This window comes from Juglans microcarpa x Juglans regia, chromosome 7D (assembly GCF_004785595.1).
Source record: "Juglans microcarpa x Juglans regia isolate MS1-56 chromosome 7D, Jm3101_v1.0, whole genome shotgun sequence".
In the NCBI taxonomy this organism is placed as follows: Eukaryota; Viridiplantae; Streptophyta; class Magnoliopsida; order Fagales; family Juglandaceae; genus Juglans; species Juglans microcarpa x Juglans regia.
In genome coordinates this window covers 669,565-688,463 of record NC_054606.1, presented here as the reverse complement: position 1 = coordinate 688,463, position 18,899 = coordinate 669,565, and the positions used below count along the sequence as shown (strand labels likewise).

The following is an 18,899-nucleotide window of genomic DNA, read 5'->3' as shown; positions in this document are numbered from 1 at the left end:
CTTCTTTGTATAAAGTAAAGACATGTATTTCATGCCTTCAAACAATATTATAGAGAGCAAATTTCTTTCCCACTTCAAAAAGAAGCTAAGACACTCAACAATAACTAATTTGAATATTTTTATCGTAAAATATAATAATTATAGCAGTGATAGGAACACAGTTATCTTATAATTCTGTTTTAAATTGATTACAGTTGTAAAATAAATAAATAAAATGTTTGTGTTTTTATCGTTTTTCAATAATTAACGACAAAGATTTTTTTTTGTAGAGTGTAACAGAGATTAGTTTGAAAAAGTCTACTTATTCTCACCTATACCACATATCAATATGTGATGTTCTTTTATTTAAATATATATATTAGAACCGCTTTGAAGCGGTTGTTCAGCTATTGACCCATAAACAATCTCCAATTAAATTTTGACACATCACTTTTTTCATATTAAGTCAATAGACACACTAGATTATTCATTTGAATGATCCTAGAGGAACGTTCTCAATCCTTTCGTCTTCTCCTGCCACCGTCACCAAGCATCTCTGCCACCCATCATCCTCGATGTCACCCCTATCGCCGATCTCCCCATCTCCATCGATCATCTCCATCTCTTCTCTAAAAATCAACCCACAATCAAATCATAATCTATTTAAAATCATAGTGAAACTCATCTCTAATTAGTTGCCAAGAAAACTCAAGAAGAAAAGAACAAAAAAATCGGAATCATGCACATTTCAGTGGCGCCCTTATTACTCCCAACATTTTCTCAGCAACCAAACAAAACCGAAGCCAACGCTAATCAATTTGAACTCCAATTGGAAAAAAACAACATTAACATCTGATTTCCAAAATACAAGTCACAAGCTAGAAAAGAAAATATGAACCAAAATTAGTGGTCATTAAAACCTAAAGAGCATGAACAATGGTCGTACATGAAAAAAACCCTAAAATAGAGAGGGTTGTCGTCTGGGTTCTGTGGGAGAGAATGGAGAGAGGGGGTTCCTCTGCGAGACGATGAAGAGAGGTTGCGTTCCTCGTGCGAAGACAAAGAAAGGGGCCATTGTTGTGGCGGTGAGGGCAGTCGTCATAGCGGATACAGTTCCGTGGGAGAGAATGGAATCGATTTTGGGTTGAGTTCGTGGGAAGAGAATGGAGAGAGGGAAATTGTGTGTAATACCATGGGGTGGGGGCACATAGTAGTACTGATGAGTTGTCTACATGGAAATCACCCATTGGAGTGCTATTGATGGGAAAAAAATAGTTCGATCGGTGTTAAGATTAACTATATGAACAATGCTACGTATAATCTCCATTTGGGGATTGTAATGGAAGTCTAAGCAATTTTATCTTTAAAATTTTTTAAAATTACAAAAATATCTCTCTTAAAATAATATTTTTTTTATTTAATAAAAGGCTTACACATACAGTCCTCAAGTGAGGACTGCAAATAAAATTTCTCTAACTATATATATATATTGATATATAAATATGTGAATAAATATAATGATAAAAATAATAAATTATTAATTAGTGTGTGATTTGGGAGGATAAGTAATTTCAGGATTATTTTTTACGCAGATTAGGATATCGTTTGCATTGTGAGTTGAGATTAAAATTGAATAAAATATTTTTTTAATATTATTTTTTAATATTTTTATTATTTTAAAAATTAAAAAATTAAATTATTTATTATATTTTATTTAAAAATTTAAAAAAATTATAACGATAAGACGACGACCAGATCAGATGAAGAGTTTCACTGTCCAAACGGCACAGGCCACCGAGCATCAGGTTGATAAAATCGACAAATTCCACGCACCTAACTTCCTAACCGTCAAACAGTCAAACTTGACTTCTTACCATAAAGTAAAGGAAAATAGCATGCATATAATGCTTTCAAACAATATAGAGAGAAGGAAGATTTTCAGAGAGAAGGAGAATGAGTATTGGGACAGGGAAGGTGGTGTGTGTAACGGGAGCGTCCGGATATATAGCGTCATGGCTGGTGAAGCTCTTGCTTCAACGCGGCTACACTGTCAAAGCCTCAGTTCGTGACCCAAGTCCGCACTCAACTCTCTGCACTCTCATTTCCTAACTCCGGGATTTTCTATGCAAATCACACTTGGATTTCATTTATAAACGAAGTTTCTCTTTAATTCATCGAAAACCCAGACTATCCAGTTTGATTTATATACTAGAGAAGCATTCAAGTATTCTATCTCAAGTTTAGTCTCCTTTTAAGTGATGTTAATACGGATAGAAAAGTATAGTTTTGAGAAGATACAGTATAAGTAATTTATGGGTTCTACTTTAAATGTGTGCCGCAGATGATCCAAATAAGACAGAACACTTACTTGGGCTAGATGGAGCTAAGGAAAGACTTCATTTGTTCAAAGCAGAGTTAATGGAAGAAGGATCTTTTGATTCTGTGGTTGATGGATGTGACGGAGTTTTTCATACAGCATCACCCTTTTATTTCAGTGTCACCGATCCACAGGTACATTCCGTTTTGCTTAAATTGAATCGGCGCGACTGTAATCTTAAATCTAGTACAGAATTTTTTGTTTGTTTCAAAGAACGACCTATTTTTGTGCCATGCCGGGTGATTAACTAACAGTACTCCTATATATTCCAAATTCCCAAGCTTTTTTTAAGGTTCTTCATTTCATGAGTTTTCTCAGATGAAAAGTCCTCATTGAATTTCAAATATTTTAAAATGCTTAATAACGTTGCTTTGATGCTTCTTTTATCTCCTTGATACTACCTATATATTTGTTTTATTGTATGCATCCAAGTATTTGATTGTAGATCTTTGAACTAATTCAAATTTAAAATGAAGAAACGTAATCCTTTCTAGATCCTGCAAAGTTAACCTTTCAATTCATCTTGAATTTGTTTATAATTCTTTTCAGACAGAGTTAGTTGACCCAGCATTGAAAGGAACACTAAACGTTCTCAGATCTTGTGCTAAAGTTTTATCTGTTAAAAGAGTGGTTATAACATCCTCAATGGCAGCGGTTGCATACAATGGGAAACCTCTTGCTCCTGATGTTACAGTTGATGAGGCTTGGTTTTCAGATCCTGCTTTATGTGAGAAATCAAAGGTACATATATGTGCAAATTTCTTATTACATACTATCTCTGTTTCAAGTCCTTCATGGAATATTCTACATATGAGGATTAACTGGTTTTGATTGGATTATCACTCACACTTTAATGGACCTTATATGAGAGGTATGCCTGGAGCCAGTTTTGTCGTGCTCAAACAATATGTAATATGTGCTTTTCTTCTTCTTCATTTTTCCCCTTGATGATTTATCTCCCATCTTACACGATCTATGTAGAATTTTTGGGGAGCTTATTCATGTTTCGCCTTCTTATTTCATTTCTATTTAAAGCATATCAAATAAATACATCACAGCTGTTATATGATGCGTTTAATTGTTACTGAATGTTTAAATCCAGTACTAAGTTACCTTCTGTTTGGAATTTTCATTCTATTGTTCTTTAATTTGTCTTTTTACCAGGTGGTTGAGGGAAAAAGATACAAGTAAAGCACTGGTATATAGACCAGGTTTACATATCATATTACTGACTATGGAACTTTTTGCTTCTCTTGGGAGGAGTGTGGGGTTTGTTAGAAAGATTTAAATCAGCACCATGAATGATGTATGTGAGCAGAAAATATGGAAAGGGGTGACGAAAAGATGTAATCAACAATATTCTTCGTTTCTGTGTAGTATATATGTTGCTCACTGTTTTGTATTTGGTTTGTTTGTGTGACATGTATTCTACCTACAGCGATATTCAATCGGGTTTAAATCAGGTTACTGCAATTAGAAACTTCTCTCGTTATCTCTTTCAAACATTTTTTTTTCCAGCTTTGGTATATGCTTTCAAAGACCTTAGCAGAGGAGGCCGCTTGGAAATTTGGAAAAGAAAATGGAATTGATATTGTAGCTGTAAATCCAGGGTTGGTGTTTGGTCCTCTGTTACAGCCGAGTCTTAATACAAGTGTGGAGCCAGTTCTGAAGCTTTTAAATGGTACCGTTCAGCTTGTCAGATGATTTTTTTCACCTTGCTGTGCGAATATACTTATATTTATAAGGAAATAATTGCTATTTAAGAACTTGTATTGTAAATAAAAAAAGATGATATTGAAGAATCAGGTAGCCTTTGGACCAAATGACATATCCACTTCGTGTAAATAAGAGGGCATGGTTGCGGGTTCAAAATGTGAGTTATATTTGCATATTAAACAAGAACTATATAGATGACCGGTTTTGAGTGGCTTGCAATTATTCTGAGAAGTAGTGAGGGTAAGTATATAACTTTTTTTTGTTCTCTATCTTTCCTTCTCATCACCCATTGAATAATAGCACTCGATTCTCCAAACAACTCCCTAAAAGAAAAAGGATCAAGCCCATATTATATTTGCTTCAGCTAACTTTATTCTTATGTAAATAATATAGTATCTGATAAAAATTCCTGGCCAATTGAGTGGCAGCAGTTTAAGTAACCTGCTAATAGGAGGATTACCAGCAATATGTGGCAAAGATTTGCCTGCATTAGAAGTATCAATTCAGTCATAGTTCACTCTCAAGTCACTCCAACTTTTAGATTCAGCTTTAATCTGTCACGAGTTACTGTCACGAGTTACATCCACCACAATTTTTGAAATGTCTAACTTCTGCCAGAAATTGATGCTGCTAATCCCCTCTTCTGAACAAGGCAGTCTTTGCTGACGCAAGCAGTTGAATGTTTCTCTTATGCAGGCGCAGAAAGATTTCCAAATGTAATATACAGATGGGTTGATGTTAGAGATGTTGCTCATGCACATATACTAGCTTTTGAAAACCCATCAGCTAGTGGAAGATATTGTTTAGTTGCAGAAGTTGTTCATTGTTCTGAGGTTTTGAAGCTTTTGCACAAGCTCTTTCCTGATCTGAAGCTTCCTGAAAAGTAAGCTGCACACAGACACAGACACAGACACACACAAACACACACACTCACAAAAGTCAATTTTCCATTCACACTGGTGTAGCCATTGAAGATTTAATGTATATGTTCGTGCTACAAATAGGTAGGTTATAATTTTCTGAATGGCTTGATTTCCTCAGTCTGTTACAAACTTTTTTTGTGTTTGTATCTCAAGCACCAAAATTCTAGTTTGAATCTGTGACTTGTTAATTGGATAGTCTGTGTTATAACTCACAGCAGCTACCAGTTGCGACACAATTGATTTGCGTTTTTGTGCATTGCAGATGTGCAGATGACAAGCCTTTTGAAACAACATACAAGGTGTCTAAGGAGAGAGCACAAAGTTTAGGCCTTAGCTTCACTCCTGTGGAGGTGAGTTTGAAGGATACTGTTGAGAGCTTGAAGGAGAAGAACTTCTTGAGTGTCTGATTCATTATATTACTTTGCAACTCTGGAAAACAGTTAAAGTGTAAACTTTGCCTGCCCTCCAATTCTATTGTTCTGGAGGGCAAGTGTTCTTGAGGACTTGCGTTGTAATAATGGTAAGCACGAGTGACTTCCACGTTTTTGCTTTTCAAACATATCTTTTATGAAGCTCCTACCATAGTGTAAATAGAGCATTGAAATTGCTCTAGTTCCCTCACATGGCAGAATCTTTACGATGTCAAGGGAAAAAAACACTACCAATCTCAACACATTGCACCCCCCCCCCCCCCCCCCCCCCCCCCCCCCCCCCCCCCAAACTGCGAAAAACTGATAAATAGCATGTTCATTCAAATTTGAATCGTGAAGGCCAAGGTGAATGAAAGTGAAAATACGTAACATGTAATAGTCTTTACACTCAGATCTTAACAAATAATGCATATTGCAATTTTTTAGTAATTTGAGATATTAGTTTGAGGTGTTAAGTGTAAAATGCTTGTTAGTTGGAGAGCGAAAGTCTTGTCATCTGCACATCTACTCTTTTAAAGAATATGGCTCTAGACCATATTGGAGCTACCATTATCCTTTCTTATTGCTCTAGTTTATATTGGTACCATTATCCTTTTTTATTTTTTAATTGGGTTTTGTATGTATTGTTTTTGCTATAAAGGGATATTAATCCCCTGTTCCTTCCCTTTTTATATATTTTTTGAACTTAATGAAATCTTGATTACAAAAAAAATCTAATAAGATTAGGGATTAAAAAAAAAAAGAAAAAAATATTTAATTAAAAAAAGTGTCAAATCTACAAAGAGAATTATAAAAAATAAAGTTTTACAATCTATAATAACATAACGACCTGGCATTCAAGCAAGCACAAGCATGAGGTAGTGCTACAAAAATAACATATTAAGTTAGGTAATTTTATAAAATGTTTTTGTTATGAATCGAGCATTTCTCATCGTTCAAATAAAGATCAAGCGATAGAGCAGAGAAGGTGGCGTGCAGATGAAATGTCTAGTTATGATTGTGTCATGGCTGCTTAAGTGGCTAGGCCCTGCTCCCACCAAAACAAAATGAAATATGGACAAGAAATGAAACGATACAATGTTTTATAGGATGATAGAGTTCTCTCCAAATTTGGTCGGACAAAGCTTCTTTCTGCCTATAAATGTAAGATCTCTCCAAACCTGGTCGGAAAACAGAGTTCTTTAGGGTGCTCGCTCGGTGTGCGAGCACTCCGCGGTACTTGCATGAGGTACAAGCACTTTACCTCTCATGGCTGCTTGCCAAGGTGGTGAGTTTCAATCTCCTTCATGGTTCGGTATTGGATATTGACCGCAACACGCGGATACTATTTATTTGTTTTCTAGGATTGTTGCTGACCCCTCGGGCTTCGGATAGTCTTTGTTTGTTTTCCATGCAATTAGAGTACTAAACCAAACTGTCCCTTTATTTTTCTTTTATTCCCTCCCATCATTCCTTTGGTCCTATAGGTTTGATCATGTCCCTCTACACTTACATGCTTGGCCGTCGAGCTCCAACATGATCCAACCAATTAGATCACGGGTCTGATAATTTTGGTGATCGAGGGTGGGCTTTTCATCAAGTGATTCGACCGATTTGTATCTCTGCATGTAATCTGGCTAATTTTTGTATAGACAACGTTCATCCCAAGATATCAATCTACTACTGGCTTTTCATGGCCACAGATGCCAGCTAATAATAAACAAAAAGGAGACCGGATAGATAAAAGGAAATCCTTTTCAATCGACTTAAATGCGAATGCCACATAATTAAAGTCATATCGAACGATGCAAACGTGGGTAAAAAATGACAATCTTTTGTGCATCTAAATGAGAACCTTTAAAATTCCAGGAGTGAGCCAGACTTTAATGGTTGGAAGAATCAGCCAGATAGGATTTTGAAACAAGCTAGCTGAAATGTCATGTATAGCACGAGTATATGGATAGTGGGGAAATGACAGCAACATATGAGAACACAAAATGCAGCAACCTAAACATAACTATATACAGGAGCAAATTAAACAACGCATAATCAATGAAAACTACCAAACATAACCCATGGTGCCCTTTTCTTACCAGATGCATTCTCTTAAAACTCTTGGATTCTTGTTGCAACCTTAATAATAATTTGACAGTTCATTATATATTTCATTCAACCAAGTTTCACAACAATTATTCTGGATTGGAACCTCTTTCATCAGAAAGTTCTCAAGGAAGCACAACAATCTTTGGTCGTTTTTTTTGATTGAATGACGTCGTCTTCACTTGAACAATTATCTTGGCCAGACTTTGATGTTTTGAGTTTCACCGGAGAGCATGTTTCACCATTGTCATCATCACTATCATCATCACTGCTATCCTCTGAATCTGTTCCGCTACTGCTACAAGCTAATGGAATCACAGGCTGAAAACCAGCAATTGCAGATTCAGCAGCAGCAACAGCCTCTGAGGTATGAAGATCAGCAACACCAAGCATCAAATCCTATAATAGAGATGCACTTAACAAAATCAGCAATGGATTCTGTAATAGCAGGAATAGGGGAGAAGGGAGGGGGGTGGGGGAAGGAGACCCAGTTACCATTTCAATAACTGCAGATTCATTTCCACTGAGCACTTCAATATCATAGTTCTCAGAATTGTCCTGCATTTTCGTAAAACGTTAAACACAAGTTAGAAGGCCCCTGCCCAAAAAAATAAAAATAAAAAAATAAGAAAGTAAGGCTTAGAGATTAAAGGATAATAATCAGAAATCAACTAAACAATGGAGACAAGTAAAAGATCAAAACAAAACCTTTGCACCAAGCTGAAGCCTTTCATTCGCTTCTGATATCGCTCCAAGGAAGTCTTTAATTTTTCCCAACACTGTAGCAGAGGCAAATAAAGTAAGCAAAAATTTGTAAGTCTTATTTCTGTCAATTTCTTTTGAACAAAAAAATCGCAATGCAGGAGGTGTTTTGAAGAGCTCAGGCAGAAAAGTAGGGTTCTTACATTCGTTGAATTGATTTTAAGTGAATAAAAAGGATAGTCCTTGGAAAATTCCAAATTGCTCCTAATAAAAGAGTTACCATTAGAAGCTGTCTATTAGCTGTCTATTACAGATAACTAAGATCTAAGACTTACGGATAGAGACAACTAAGATCTTCCTACATTCCCTCCCTCAAACACAGGTAAAAGACTCTCAAACAATGACAGAAAGGCACATAACTCAGGTTCATAAGCGGTTCCGAAACTTGAAAAACAAAAAATAATAAACCAAACAGGAAAGGTTTAGAAGGGAAAGATGAGTACCTTGGCTTTTGGGAGGAGGGGCGGTGATGGGCTTTCCATCAGGGAGGAGTTCCTGGGTTTGAGCGAGAGAGTTTTTCTTGCAAACAAGAAGTGTGGACTCTGCACAAAATACCAACACCCAAAGTCTTAGATGAGGAATTCCCAATCACATACACAAATATCATGCAAGTGGCATAAAACACTAGAGAGAGCGAGAGAGATACCCAATGGTGTGGTGGAGGGGTTCTTGCGCTCCAAGTGCAGAAGGTCTTTGCTTGTCTGCCCCATCTCTTTTTTACAGTTGGAGACGAGGAGAACGATAGAGAAAGAGATCCTGTCGATAAATTTTAAGGTGAAAAGAATGGTAGAATTGTAACCTATTGAGAGAGAGAGAGAGAGAGAGAGATCGCTCTGCTGCGGGTTGCTTGTCAGGCTATTCACTAATCAGGTTGGGCCCATTTAATGCTAGCCCACTCACATCAGCAACGTGTCAAAAGGCTCCTTAAATATTTATGGGTCGAGTCGTTGGGCCAGATTCATCGCTACCGGGCCACGCTAAAATAAATTAAAATTTCACTTGCTCAAAAGAGTTATATTATTCAGAAGCGCTTCGAAACAGTCTAACTTTTTATAGGAGATAAACAGCCTGCTAATAACCATCAGACACGTAAGAAAGTAGGGATATTGTACAATACACGAACACACAGTTGATTAAAACCGAAAAGAGAAAAAGAAGTCCCCACTAGGGGTGTAACCGGTCTAGTCCGGTCCGGTTTCGGACCAAATTTAGGATCGAACTGGTATGTACCGGTTTTGTATTTTCCATAACCGATTACGCACCGGTTACCCTCCTAAATCGGTACTTCCGGTTTTACAGGCTTCCGGTCCGGTTCGGTTCGGTCCGGTCCAATTTTTCGGTTTATATATGTAGTAACAAAAATAAACATCGTAATAAAAGCAGCTATAACTATATAATTATTAATAACTAAACCAAAGGTGGGGAGCTTAATGCAGGCAACCTGTCCAACTACTATATTTTGCTTCATTCAGTGTCAAAGACCAAGTACAACCATTCTTTTAACTATAAACATCCATCTGCTATAGTGGGTTTATATATGCTAGAATATATATATATATATATTAATATTATAAGCTCCAATTAATTTCTTTCCCGATCCATATATGAAAGTCTCCTATCTGAATGCATATGTTAATTTCAAAGTAATTTCTTATATGTTATTATTTTTGTTGAGCCTTCACAGTTTAAAACAATATGAGATGTTGTAATATGCAGATGCAGATGATAAAATCATTTTGGAACATACAAGAGAATAATGGGATTTTTGACTTAGCAGATGAATTGATGATAATGATATGCAGACGCAGATGATAAAATCAGTTTAAAACAGATGATATGCAATGGAGCAAAGCCACTTGAAAGCTTTCATTCAACTCAGAATCTCAGATGCTTAATCAAACAAAACAAACAGAGCTTTAGGCTAACGTGGTCCTTAGAAAAAGAAAAAAAAACTAGGAAGTCCGCAACCCAAACATATCATTGCAGATTAAACAAACAGAGCTTCAGTACTTCACTGTTGAGTATTGACGTTAGACAAATAAAGATCCTCAAGAAAAATTACCGTCGAAGCAGAGAGACTTGAGAGAGGGGCTGCCGATTGCGTAAGAGATGGGAGGGCTGCGTGAGACGCTGAGAGAGTGAGGAAGAGAGGTGAGGCCGGGAACGTTGGTGTTATGAAGCTGTAGAGGTGAGGCCCAGAAGGAGATGAGTTCGGGCCAGAAGGGAATTCACATGGGCCAGGCCAGAATCCTGGGATTCTATTTTATTGTTCTTCTTACATTACTCTTCTTGCATTATATGAAAGTTCATTACAGTTGGATGCAGAGAGGCCGGGAGAGGGCAGAGATGGAGGTCGTGAGTCGCAGAGAGGCGGGGAGTGAGGAAGAGAAGGGCGCCGACGGAGGGATTGGAGGATGCGACGGAGCAGCCTGTTACGTGCGGCGCAGTTCTCTAGGGTTTCTAAGGGAGGGGGTGGGAAACTGAAACTGAAAGTAAAACAAAGCTTTGGGGGGGGGGATGGTTTGGGGGGAACGAAATCTGAGGGTTTGGGGGGAAACGGCGCCGTTTCTTAGAATGATTTAATACCATATAATAATATATATAGTTATATATATTTTGTTATAGTGATTTAACCTATTAAAAAAAATTGTTATAGACTTATAGTGATTTAATATAACTAAATTAGTACAGTATTAGTTAATATTTATAGTGATTTAATATAGATTAGTACAAGTATACTGTATAACTATAGTCTTATTAGACTATTAATGTTAGTAATTTAGTATATATATTAGACTATTAGTATTAGTCATAATTATATAATATATTAGACTATATAATAGTATTAAATATTAGACTTTTAGTATAGATATATATTAGTATTTGTTATAGTGATATAGTATAATCATATTAGTATAACTATAGGCTATATTAGACTATTAGTATATATATATATATTAGTATTAGTTATATTGATTTAGACTATATATTAGTATTTGTTAATTGTTATAGTTAATTTAATTTATTATAACTATATTATTGATAGTATTATAGTGATAGTATTAGTATAGTAATTTATTATTTAGTATAGTGATTAGTATAGATATATATTAGTATTTGTTATAGTGATATAGTATAATCATGTTAGTATAAGTATAACTATAGGCTATATTAGACTATTAGTATTAGTATATATATTAGTATTAGTTATATTGATTTAGACTATTTATTAGTATTTGTTAATTGTTATAGTTAATTTAATTTATTATAACTATATTACTGATAGTATTATAGTGATAGTATTAATATAGTAATTTATTATTTAGTATAGTGATTTATATATTAATTTATACATAGACTTAAAGTATATTACTAATAGTAATATAGTATTAGACTCTAATATTATTATAAATATTAATATTAGACTATTAGTTATAGTGATTATAATAACTATATATTAGTATTTATTAATTGTTATAGCGAGTTTAATTTATTATAACTATATTATTGATAGTATCATAGTGATAGTATTAGTATAGTAATTTAGTATTAGTATTATTGTATCATTATTTTATATGTGATTATTTAGTATGATGATTTATATACTAATTTATACATAGACTTAAAGTCTATTACTAATAGTAATATAGTATTAGACTCTAGTATTAGTTATAAACTTATTGTGATTTAGTATAGCTATATAATATATTAGACTATATAATAATTTTAATATTATATTATTAGAATAGTTATATATTAGTATTAGTTATAAACTTATATATTAGTATAACTATATAATATAATTTAATATATATTTTTATGTTTAAAACATATGATCAATTAAATTTTCATCTTTAAGATTAAACTTTTATTTTATAAATTATATAATATTATCTTATATATAATTATATTAATAACATATGATCAAACAAATTATAAATGTCCATATTTAAAATTAACATTTTATGTTATAACTTATAATTTATAAATTATAATATGAAATTATTTCGTATATGATATATAATTATATATATTATATATACAACTTTCACATATAATTATATATTATATATAAAAAATATTTTGTATAATATTAATTTTGTATAAAATTTATATATAAAATTTAATTTATATATATTTCGCCAACCGGTCTGAAAAATCGTAAAATCGAAATTGGACCGGTTTTAGTTGGTTTTCTTAATATACGAACCGGTCCCGGACCGGACCGGTTCAAAACTGAAAAAACAGGTCCGGTCCAAACCCATTTTCCAATGTAAATTTACACCTCTAACTCCCTACCATCTACCCTTGAACCCATACCCCTTTGGGCCTTCCCATAGAAACCCCTTCCCATTCCCACTTCATAGCTTCGTGAATGACGGCACGGAAATGTTTGGTTGCTGATCAAAATAAGAAATGCGAATTGCGTTCCTCTGAATATTCAATATGCACAGTGGTCATTGACTTTTGAAAGCTTCTAGTCTTGGCTTGATTTTAAGTGCTGAGAAAAATGAGTAACAGAGTAGTGTTTGTAAAGTGCTCTGTTTGCTCATCTCATAAACAATGAAAATCCTCAAAGATTGTAATTTTGACCGTCTCCCATTTCTTTTCATATTTCTCAGTTACCAAACATAAAATAAACATTTAAATATTTTCATTTACAATGGTTATTGATCACTGTTGAAAGAGAAAATCTATTTCTTATATTCCTTTTTAGCTATTTCTATGCATATTTGGGCTTTCATCTAAAAAAAGACTTGCTTTTTGAAGCATAGTGCTTTGAGGCATGCATAAATCTTGTACTGAGGTGGTATTTTAATCCATTGTTCACATTTGGGCAAAGAACAGTAGGTGGCTATGGAATCAGAAGGAGAAATTGGGGTGAGCGTCCTAAGAACTTAAGATTTAGCTTGCAATTTGTCTATTGTTTAGCTGATCAGAAAAACGGAAGGTCGAGATCTCACTTTGGTTTGGATGAGGAAGAGGACACGAGAGGGCTGTGAGTTTTTCTTTGGGAGTCGAGCTCCGTTTGTGGCGGTTGGGGGCTCGAGCTCCGTCTTACACCTGGCTCGGGGGGTCGAGTTGCCATGGGGATGAGTGTTGGGTCGAGATTTCAGTTATGGGTTGGGATGGAGTGGAAGACAAATACTGGGATAGAGGCACGAGAGGGTAGGGCTGTGATGAGTGTGTAGGCAACTCTACAATATGAAAAATAGAAGGCTAACGTGGAGGCCTGCTATTGGAGGACTGTTTATTGAGTCACAACAGCCGGACGACTTTCAAGTTTTCTTTATATTATTCTCTACAAATGAGAAATAATATTTATAATTATTGGATTTGTAAATTTTGTATACTTATTTAAAAAATAATAATAAATTTGAGATCTAAATGAAAAAATTATTTTTTTAATAGTAAATTCTAATTTTTTTAAATGAATGTACAAGACTTGTATACTTTAAAATTGTATCTAACATTACTCTTTTTAAGCCGATATATAAAACGTATAATTTACATCACTTAAACTTGTATATAGAGCACACGTAATAAAATACTCTGTACTAAAACCCAGTATAATTTTTCTGTCCAAAATATCCAATAGGTTTTAAATAAACTAATCCAATAACCATGAATTGGCTTTAAAAAAATAAAAAATAAAAAATAATAGGCGTGGGTCATATGACATATTCGCTCTGAGAAGTTTGGAGAAACGTATCAAATACAAGAGGAAAACACCGATTAAATTCTTCTGTATGAAACAAAAAAAGAAAAATATAACACCCTCAAAATGCTCCACAACTGGTGGACATCTTTGGCTTTCCTTTCGCAACCATTCGTTTTCCCCCCGATCCAGTTGGGTTTAAGAAAGTTGAAAGATTACCGAATTGGATCTCAGATTACTATTGACTGGACAACGTGTTTCATGATCCATTTGGCAAATTCAATGCATGGAAACTTAAACCACACAGTGATGATTACTACAAATCAGTTATAAACAACTAAACATGATTCAAATGATGGATGACTCTAATTTTCTACAAGATAAAAACAACAAGGTCCAAAAGAAATTTTGAATTCAAGTAGAAAATATTAATATTTTAATGTATAATAGTAGCTAAGTTGTAATGTAATCAGTGGTATTTTCCTTAGTCAGATACCCATTTGCTACGAGTTACCTATAAATAAATTCTCCCCGTAACCGAAAAGGGGGCTAAAAAAAATGAAAAAGAGAATAGTTTTGACGCACACTGGAGGATCCAATTGATAAAGTAGAAAAATTCCGCGCACCTAACGATCTAACCGTCAAACTTGTACTTTCTTGTCCCTATAATCGAAAAGGTGGCTAAAAATAAAGTAAATTTTTTTAAAAAAAGTAGAACATGCATATAATGGTTCCAAACAACATAGAGAGAAGGAAGATTCTCAGAGAGGTGGAGGATAATGAGTAGTGGGACAGGGAAGGTGGTGTGTGTAACCGGAGCGTCTGGATACATATATAGCGTCATGGCTGGTGAAGCTCTTGCTTCAATGCGGCTACACTGTCAAAGCCTCAGTTCGTGACCCAAGTCCGTACTCAACTCTCTGCACTCTCATTTCATAACTCCCGGATTTTCTATGCAAATCACACTCTTGGGTTTCATTTACAAACGACGTTTCTAGAAGTATACTTTTGAGAAGATACAGTACAAGTAATTTTATGGGTTCTGCTTTAAATGTGTGCCACAGATGATCCAAATAAGACAGAACACTTAATTGTGCTAGATGGAGCGAAGGAAAGACTTCATTTATTCAAAGCAGACTTACTGGAAGAAGGATCTTTTGATTCTGTGGTTGATGTATGTGACGGAGTTTTTCATACGGCATCACCAGCTTATTTCAGTGTCACCGATCCACAGGTACATTCTGTTTCGCTTAAATTGAATATGTGCGACTGTAATCTAGTATAGCATTTTTTGTTTGTTTCAAAGAACGACCTATTTTTGTACCATGCTTGGTGATTAACTAAAAGTAGATGAAACTTTCTTGCCCTCTAACAGTACTCCTCTATATTCAAAATTCCTACGCTTTTTTTAAAATTTTTCATTTCACGAGTTTGCTCAGATGACAAAGTCCAAATGATTGCATTTCAAATCTTTTAAAATGACTTAATAATGTTGCTTTGATGCTTCTTTTATCTCCTTGACACTATCTATAGATGTGCTTTATGGTATGCATCCAAGTATTTGATTGTAGATCTTTGAACTGATTCAAATTTAATAATGAAGAAATGTAATCCTTTCTAGATACTGCAAAGTTAAGCTTTCAATTCATATTGACTTTGTTTATAACTCTTTCCAGGCAGAGTTAGTTAACCCAGCATTGAAAGGAACACTTGACGTTCTCAGATCTTGTGCTAAAGTTTTATCTGTTAAAAGAGTGGTTATAACATCCTCAATGGCAGCAGTTGCATACAATGGGAAACCTCTTGCTCCTGATGTTACAATTGACGAGGGTTGGTTTTCAGATCCTGCTGTTTGTGAAAAATCGAAGGTACGTTTAATGTGCAAATTTCTTATTACATACTATCTCTGTTTCAAGTTCTTTATGAAATTTTCTACATATGAGGATTATCTGATTTTGATTAGATTATCACTCACGCTTTAACGGTGCTTATATGAGAGATATGCCTGGGACAAGTTTTGTCATGCTTAAACAATAAGTTATATGTGCCTAGCACCATGATTGATGTATGTGAGCAGCAAATATGGAAGGGGGTGAACGAAAAGATGTAATCAACAACATTCTTCGTTTCTGTAGTAGTATTTATGGTGCTCACTGCTCACTGTTTTGTATTTGTTTTGTTTTTGTGACATGTATTCTACCAACAGCAATATTCAATCAGGTTTAAATTATGTAACCCCCAAAGTTCTTCTCTCGTTTGTAAAAAGTATTCCTCCGTGGAGGATTATCAATAAAATTGAGGGATTTCCGTCCTTATTAAAAATAAAACAGGTTTAAATTAGCTTACTGCAGTTAGAAATTTCTCTATTTTGTTATGTCTTTAAAACTAATTGTTTTTCCAGCTTTGGTATATGCTTTCAAAGACCTTAGCAGAGGAGGCTGCTTGGAAATTTGCAAAAGAAAATGGAATTGATATCGTAGCTGTAAATCTAGGGATGGCGTTTGGTCCTCTGTTACAGCCGAGTCTTAATGCAAGTGTGGAGCCAGTTCTAGAGCTTTTAAATGGTACCATTCAGCTTGTCGGATGATGTTTTTCACCTTGCTATTTGAATATACTTATATTCATAAGCAAATAAATTCTATATAAGAACTTGTAGCGTAAATAAAAAAAATGCTATTGAAGAATCAGGTAATAGTCTTTGGACCAAATGACATATCCTCCTCAATGTCCTCATGTAAATGAGAGGGCATGGTTGCGGGTTCAAAATGTGAATTATATTTCCATATTAAACAAGAACTATATAGATGACCTGTTTTGAGTGGTATGCGATTATTCTGAGAAGTTGTGAGCACAAGTATTGAATTGTTTTTTGTGCTCTATCTTCTCATCGCTCATTGAATAATAGCACTCGATTATATTGCTGAAGAAAAATGAGGGTGCAGCTAACTTTATTGCTTCAGCTAACCTTATTCCTATGTAAAGAATATAGTATATGAAAAAAAATCCATGGCAAATTGAGTGAGCAGTTTAAGTAATCTGTCAATAGGAGGATTACTGGCAATATTATGTGGCAAAGATTTGCCCGCATCAGAAGTATCAATTTAATCTCAGTTCTCTCTCAAGTCACTCCAACTTTTAGATTCAGCTTTATTCTGTCACGAGTTTCATCCACCACAAGTTTTGAGTGTCTTAACTTCTGCCAGAAATTGATGCTACTAATAATTCCCTCCTCTGAACAAGGCAGTCTTTGGTGACACAAGCAGTTGAATGTTTCTCTTATGCAGGCCCAGAAAGATTTCCAAATGTAACATACAGATGGGTTGATGTCAGAGATGTTGCTAAACACATATACTAGCCTTTGAAAACCCATCAGCTAGTGGAAGATATTGTTTAGTTGCAGAAGTTGTTCATTGTTCTGAAGTTTTGAAGCTTTTGCACAAGCTCTTTCCTGATCTGAAGCTTCCTGAAAAGTAAGCTGCACACAGACACAGGCACAGCCACACACACACACACAAAAGTCAATTTTCCATTCACATGACTGGTGTAGCCATTGAAGATTTACTGTATATTTTCATGTTACAAACAGGTAGGTTATAATTTTCTGAATGGCTTGATTTCCTCGGTCTGTTCCAAACTTTTTTTGTGTCTATATCTCAAGCACCAAAATTCTAGTTTGAATCTGTGGCTTGTTAATTGGATAGTCTGTGTTATACTCCACATCTGCCACCAATTTCGACGCAATTGATTTATGTTTTGTACATCGCAGATGTGCAGATGACAAACCTTTTGCAACAACATACAAGGTGTCTAAGGAGAGAGCACAGAGTTTAGGCCTTAGCTTCACTCCTGCGGAGGTGAGTTTGAAGGACACTGTTGAGAGCTTGAAGTTGAAGAAGTTCTTGAGTGTCTGATTCATTGTGTTATTTGGCAACTCTGGAAGCAGTTAATAATAAACTTTGCCTACCCTCCAATTCTATTGTACTGGAGGGGTAGTGTTCTTGAGGACTTGCATTGTAATATTTGGCCGTGAGCGTTGCGTAATGATGGTAAGCACGAGTGACTTCCGCGTTTTTGCTTTTCAAACATATCTTTTATGAATCTCCCACCGTAGTGTAAATAAAACATTGATTGTTCTGGCCTGCATGCCAGCACTTATATGCTCGCCTCGGTCCTGAATTTCCTTATCAGGGATTGTGAGCACTCATTGCTCATCCGATGCGAGTTGTTGTTGCTTGCTCGGTGCGAGCTCTCTTCGCTTGCTTTGGGTGCCAACGCTTATGCTAGCTAGCTAGCCTCGAGCATATTTCTTCCTTCCAAGGGGTGACCTTCACACTTTTTCTGTTGTGCTTGCCCTTAGGCGAGAATTGTTGGTTAACACTTTTTCTGATGCGCAATGCTATTGCTAGCTCCAAGGCAAACGGTCTATACACAAAATTCATAAAAATAGTTTTTTGTCTCTTTAGATTTATTATTATTGTTATTATTAGTCATATATAATATTATTTGGTAATAATGGTAATTATCTTTGTTGGGATAAATATGTTTAGCAGGCGAGAAAAGAGTTGCATGTGACTAAAGGTCACGCTCATGTGAGACTCACGTGGCAAAGAGCGGTTAAATGTTTAAACTACATCAAGCGCACCTTATGAGTTCAGAGATAAAGTCAATCACCCGTATTCCTCCAATATCGAGATCAGTCCATAAGATAAACTCTAAAAAAACGTAACTAATATAAAAAGCTAACTAACCGTATCTCAACGTGATACGAATCCATGGAGGTAAGCTCAAGTGAGATATTTGCACGGTCAAATTGTACCTATAGAGAGGTCTTGACATATTGAGACACCTCAATGTTTATAAGTTGTTTATTAGTATCATTAATTCAGATTCATTAGTTACAGTAAGAGCATAACTCGTCATTAACTTAAGTATCAGAGATATCTCGTTGAGTTTCTCAAATTTTTCCTTTCCAA

General features: G+C 35.0%; 2 protein-coding genes and 1 pseudogene across 4 annotated transcripts; 2 read left to right on the top strand and 1 right to left on the bottom strand.

Annotated features, from left to right (window-relative positions):
• Positions 1–1,887: 1,887 nt before the first annotated feature.
• Positions 1,888–18,009, top strand: LOC121239212 (phenylacetaldehyde reductase-like). 3 transcript variants are annotated; one of them, XR_005935260.1, is made up of 7 exons: positions 1,888–2,053; positions 2,321–2,490; positions 2,906–3,097; positions 3,875–4,037; positions 4,769–4,955; positions 5,258–5,504; positions 17,938–18,009. XR_005935260.1 is itself a non-coding variant. In XM_041136375.1 (6 exons), the coding sequence occupies exons 1-6, from the start codon at positions 1,933–1,935 to the stop codon at positions 5,400–5,402; spliced, it is 978 nt and encodes a 325-aa protein (XP_040992309.1). In that variant the 5' UTR covers positions 1,888–1,932; the 3' UTR covers positions 5,403–5,567. The 3 variants fall into 3 exon arrangements, 1 of the variants encoding a protein (XP_040992309.1); XR_005935259.1 differs by lacking the exon at positions 17,938–18,009 and adding an exon at positions 13,263–13,272 and having other exon boundaries at positions 5,258–5,515; XM_041136375.1 differs by lacking the exon at positions 17,938–18,009 and having other exon boundaries at positions 5,258–5,567.
• LOC121239213 lies at positions 7,404–9,074 on the bottom strand. The gene is made up of 5 exons (XM_041136377.1): positions 8,914–9,074; positions 8,711–8,809; positions 8,214–8,284; positions 8,001–8,063; positions 7,404–7,904 (listed from the first exon to the last, which is right to left on the bottom strand). The coding sequence occupies exons 1-5, from the start codon at positions 8,975–8,977 to the stop codon at positions 7,620–7,622; spliced, it is 582 nt and encodes a 193-aa protein (XP_040992311.1). The 5' UTR covers positions 8,978–9,074; the 3' UTR covers positions 7,404–7,619.
• LOC121239211 lies at positions 14,691–18,009 on the top strand (annotated as a pseudogene).
• Positions 18,010–18,899: the final 890 nt, after the last annotated feature.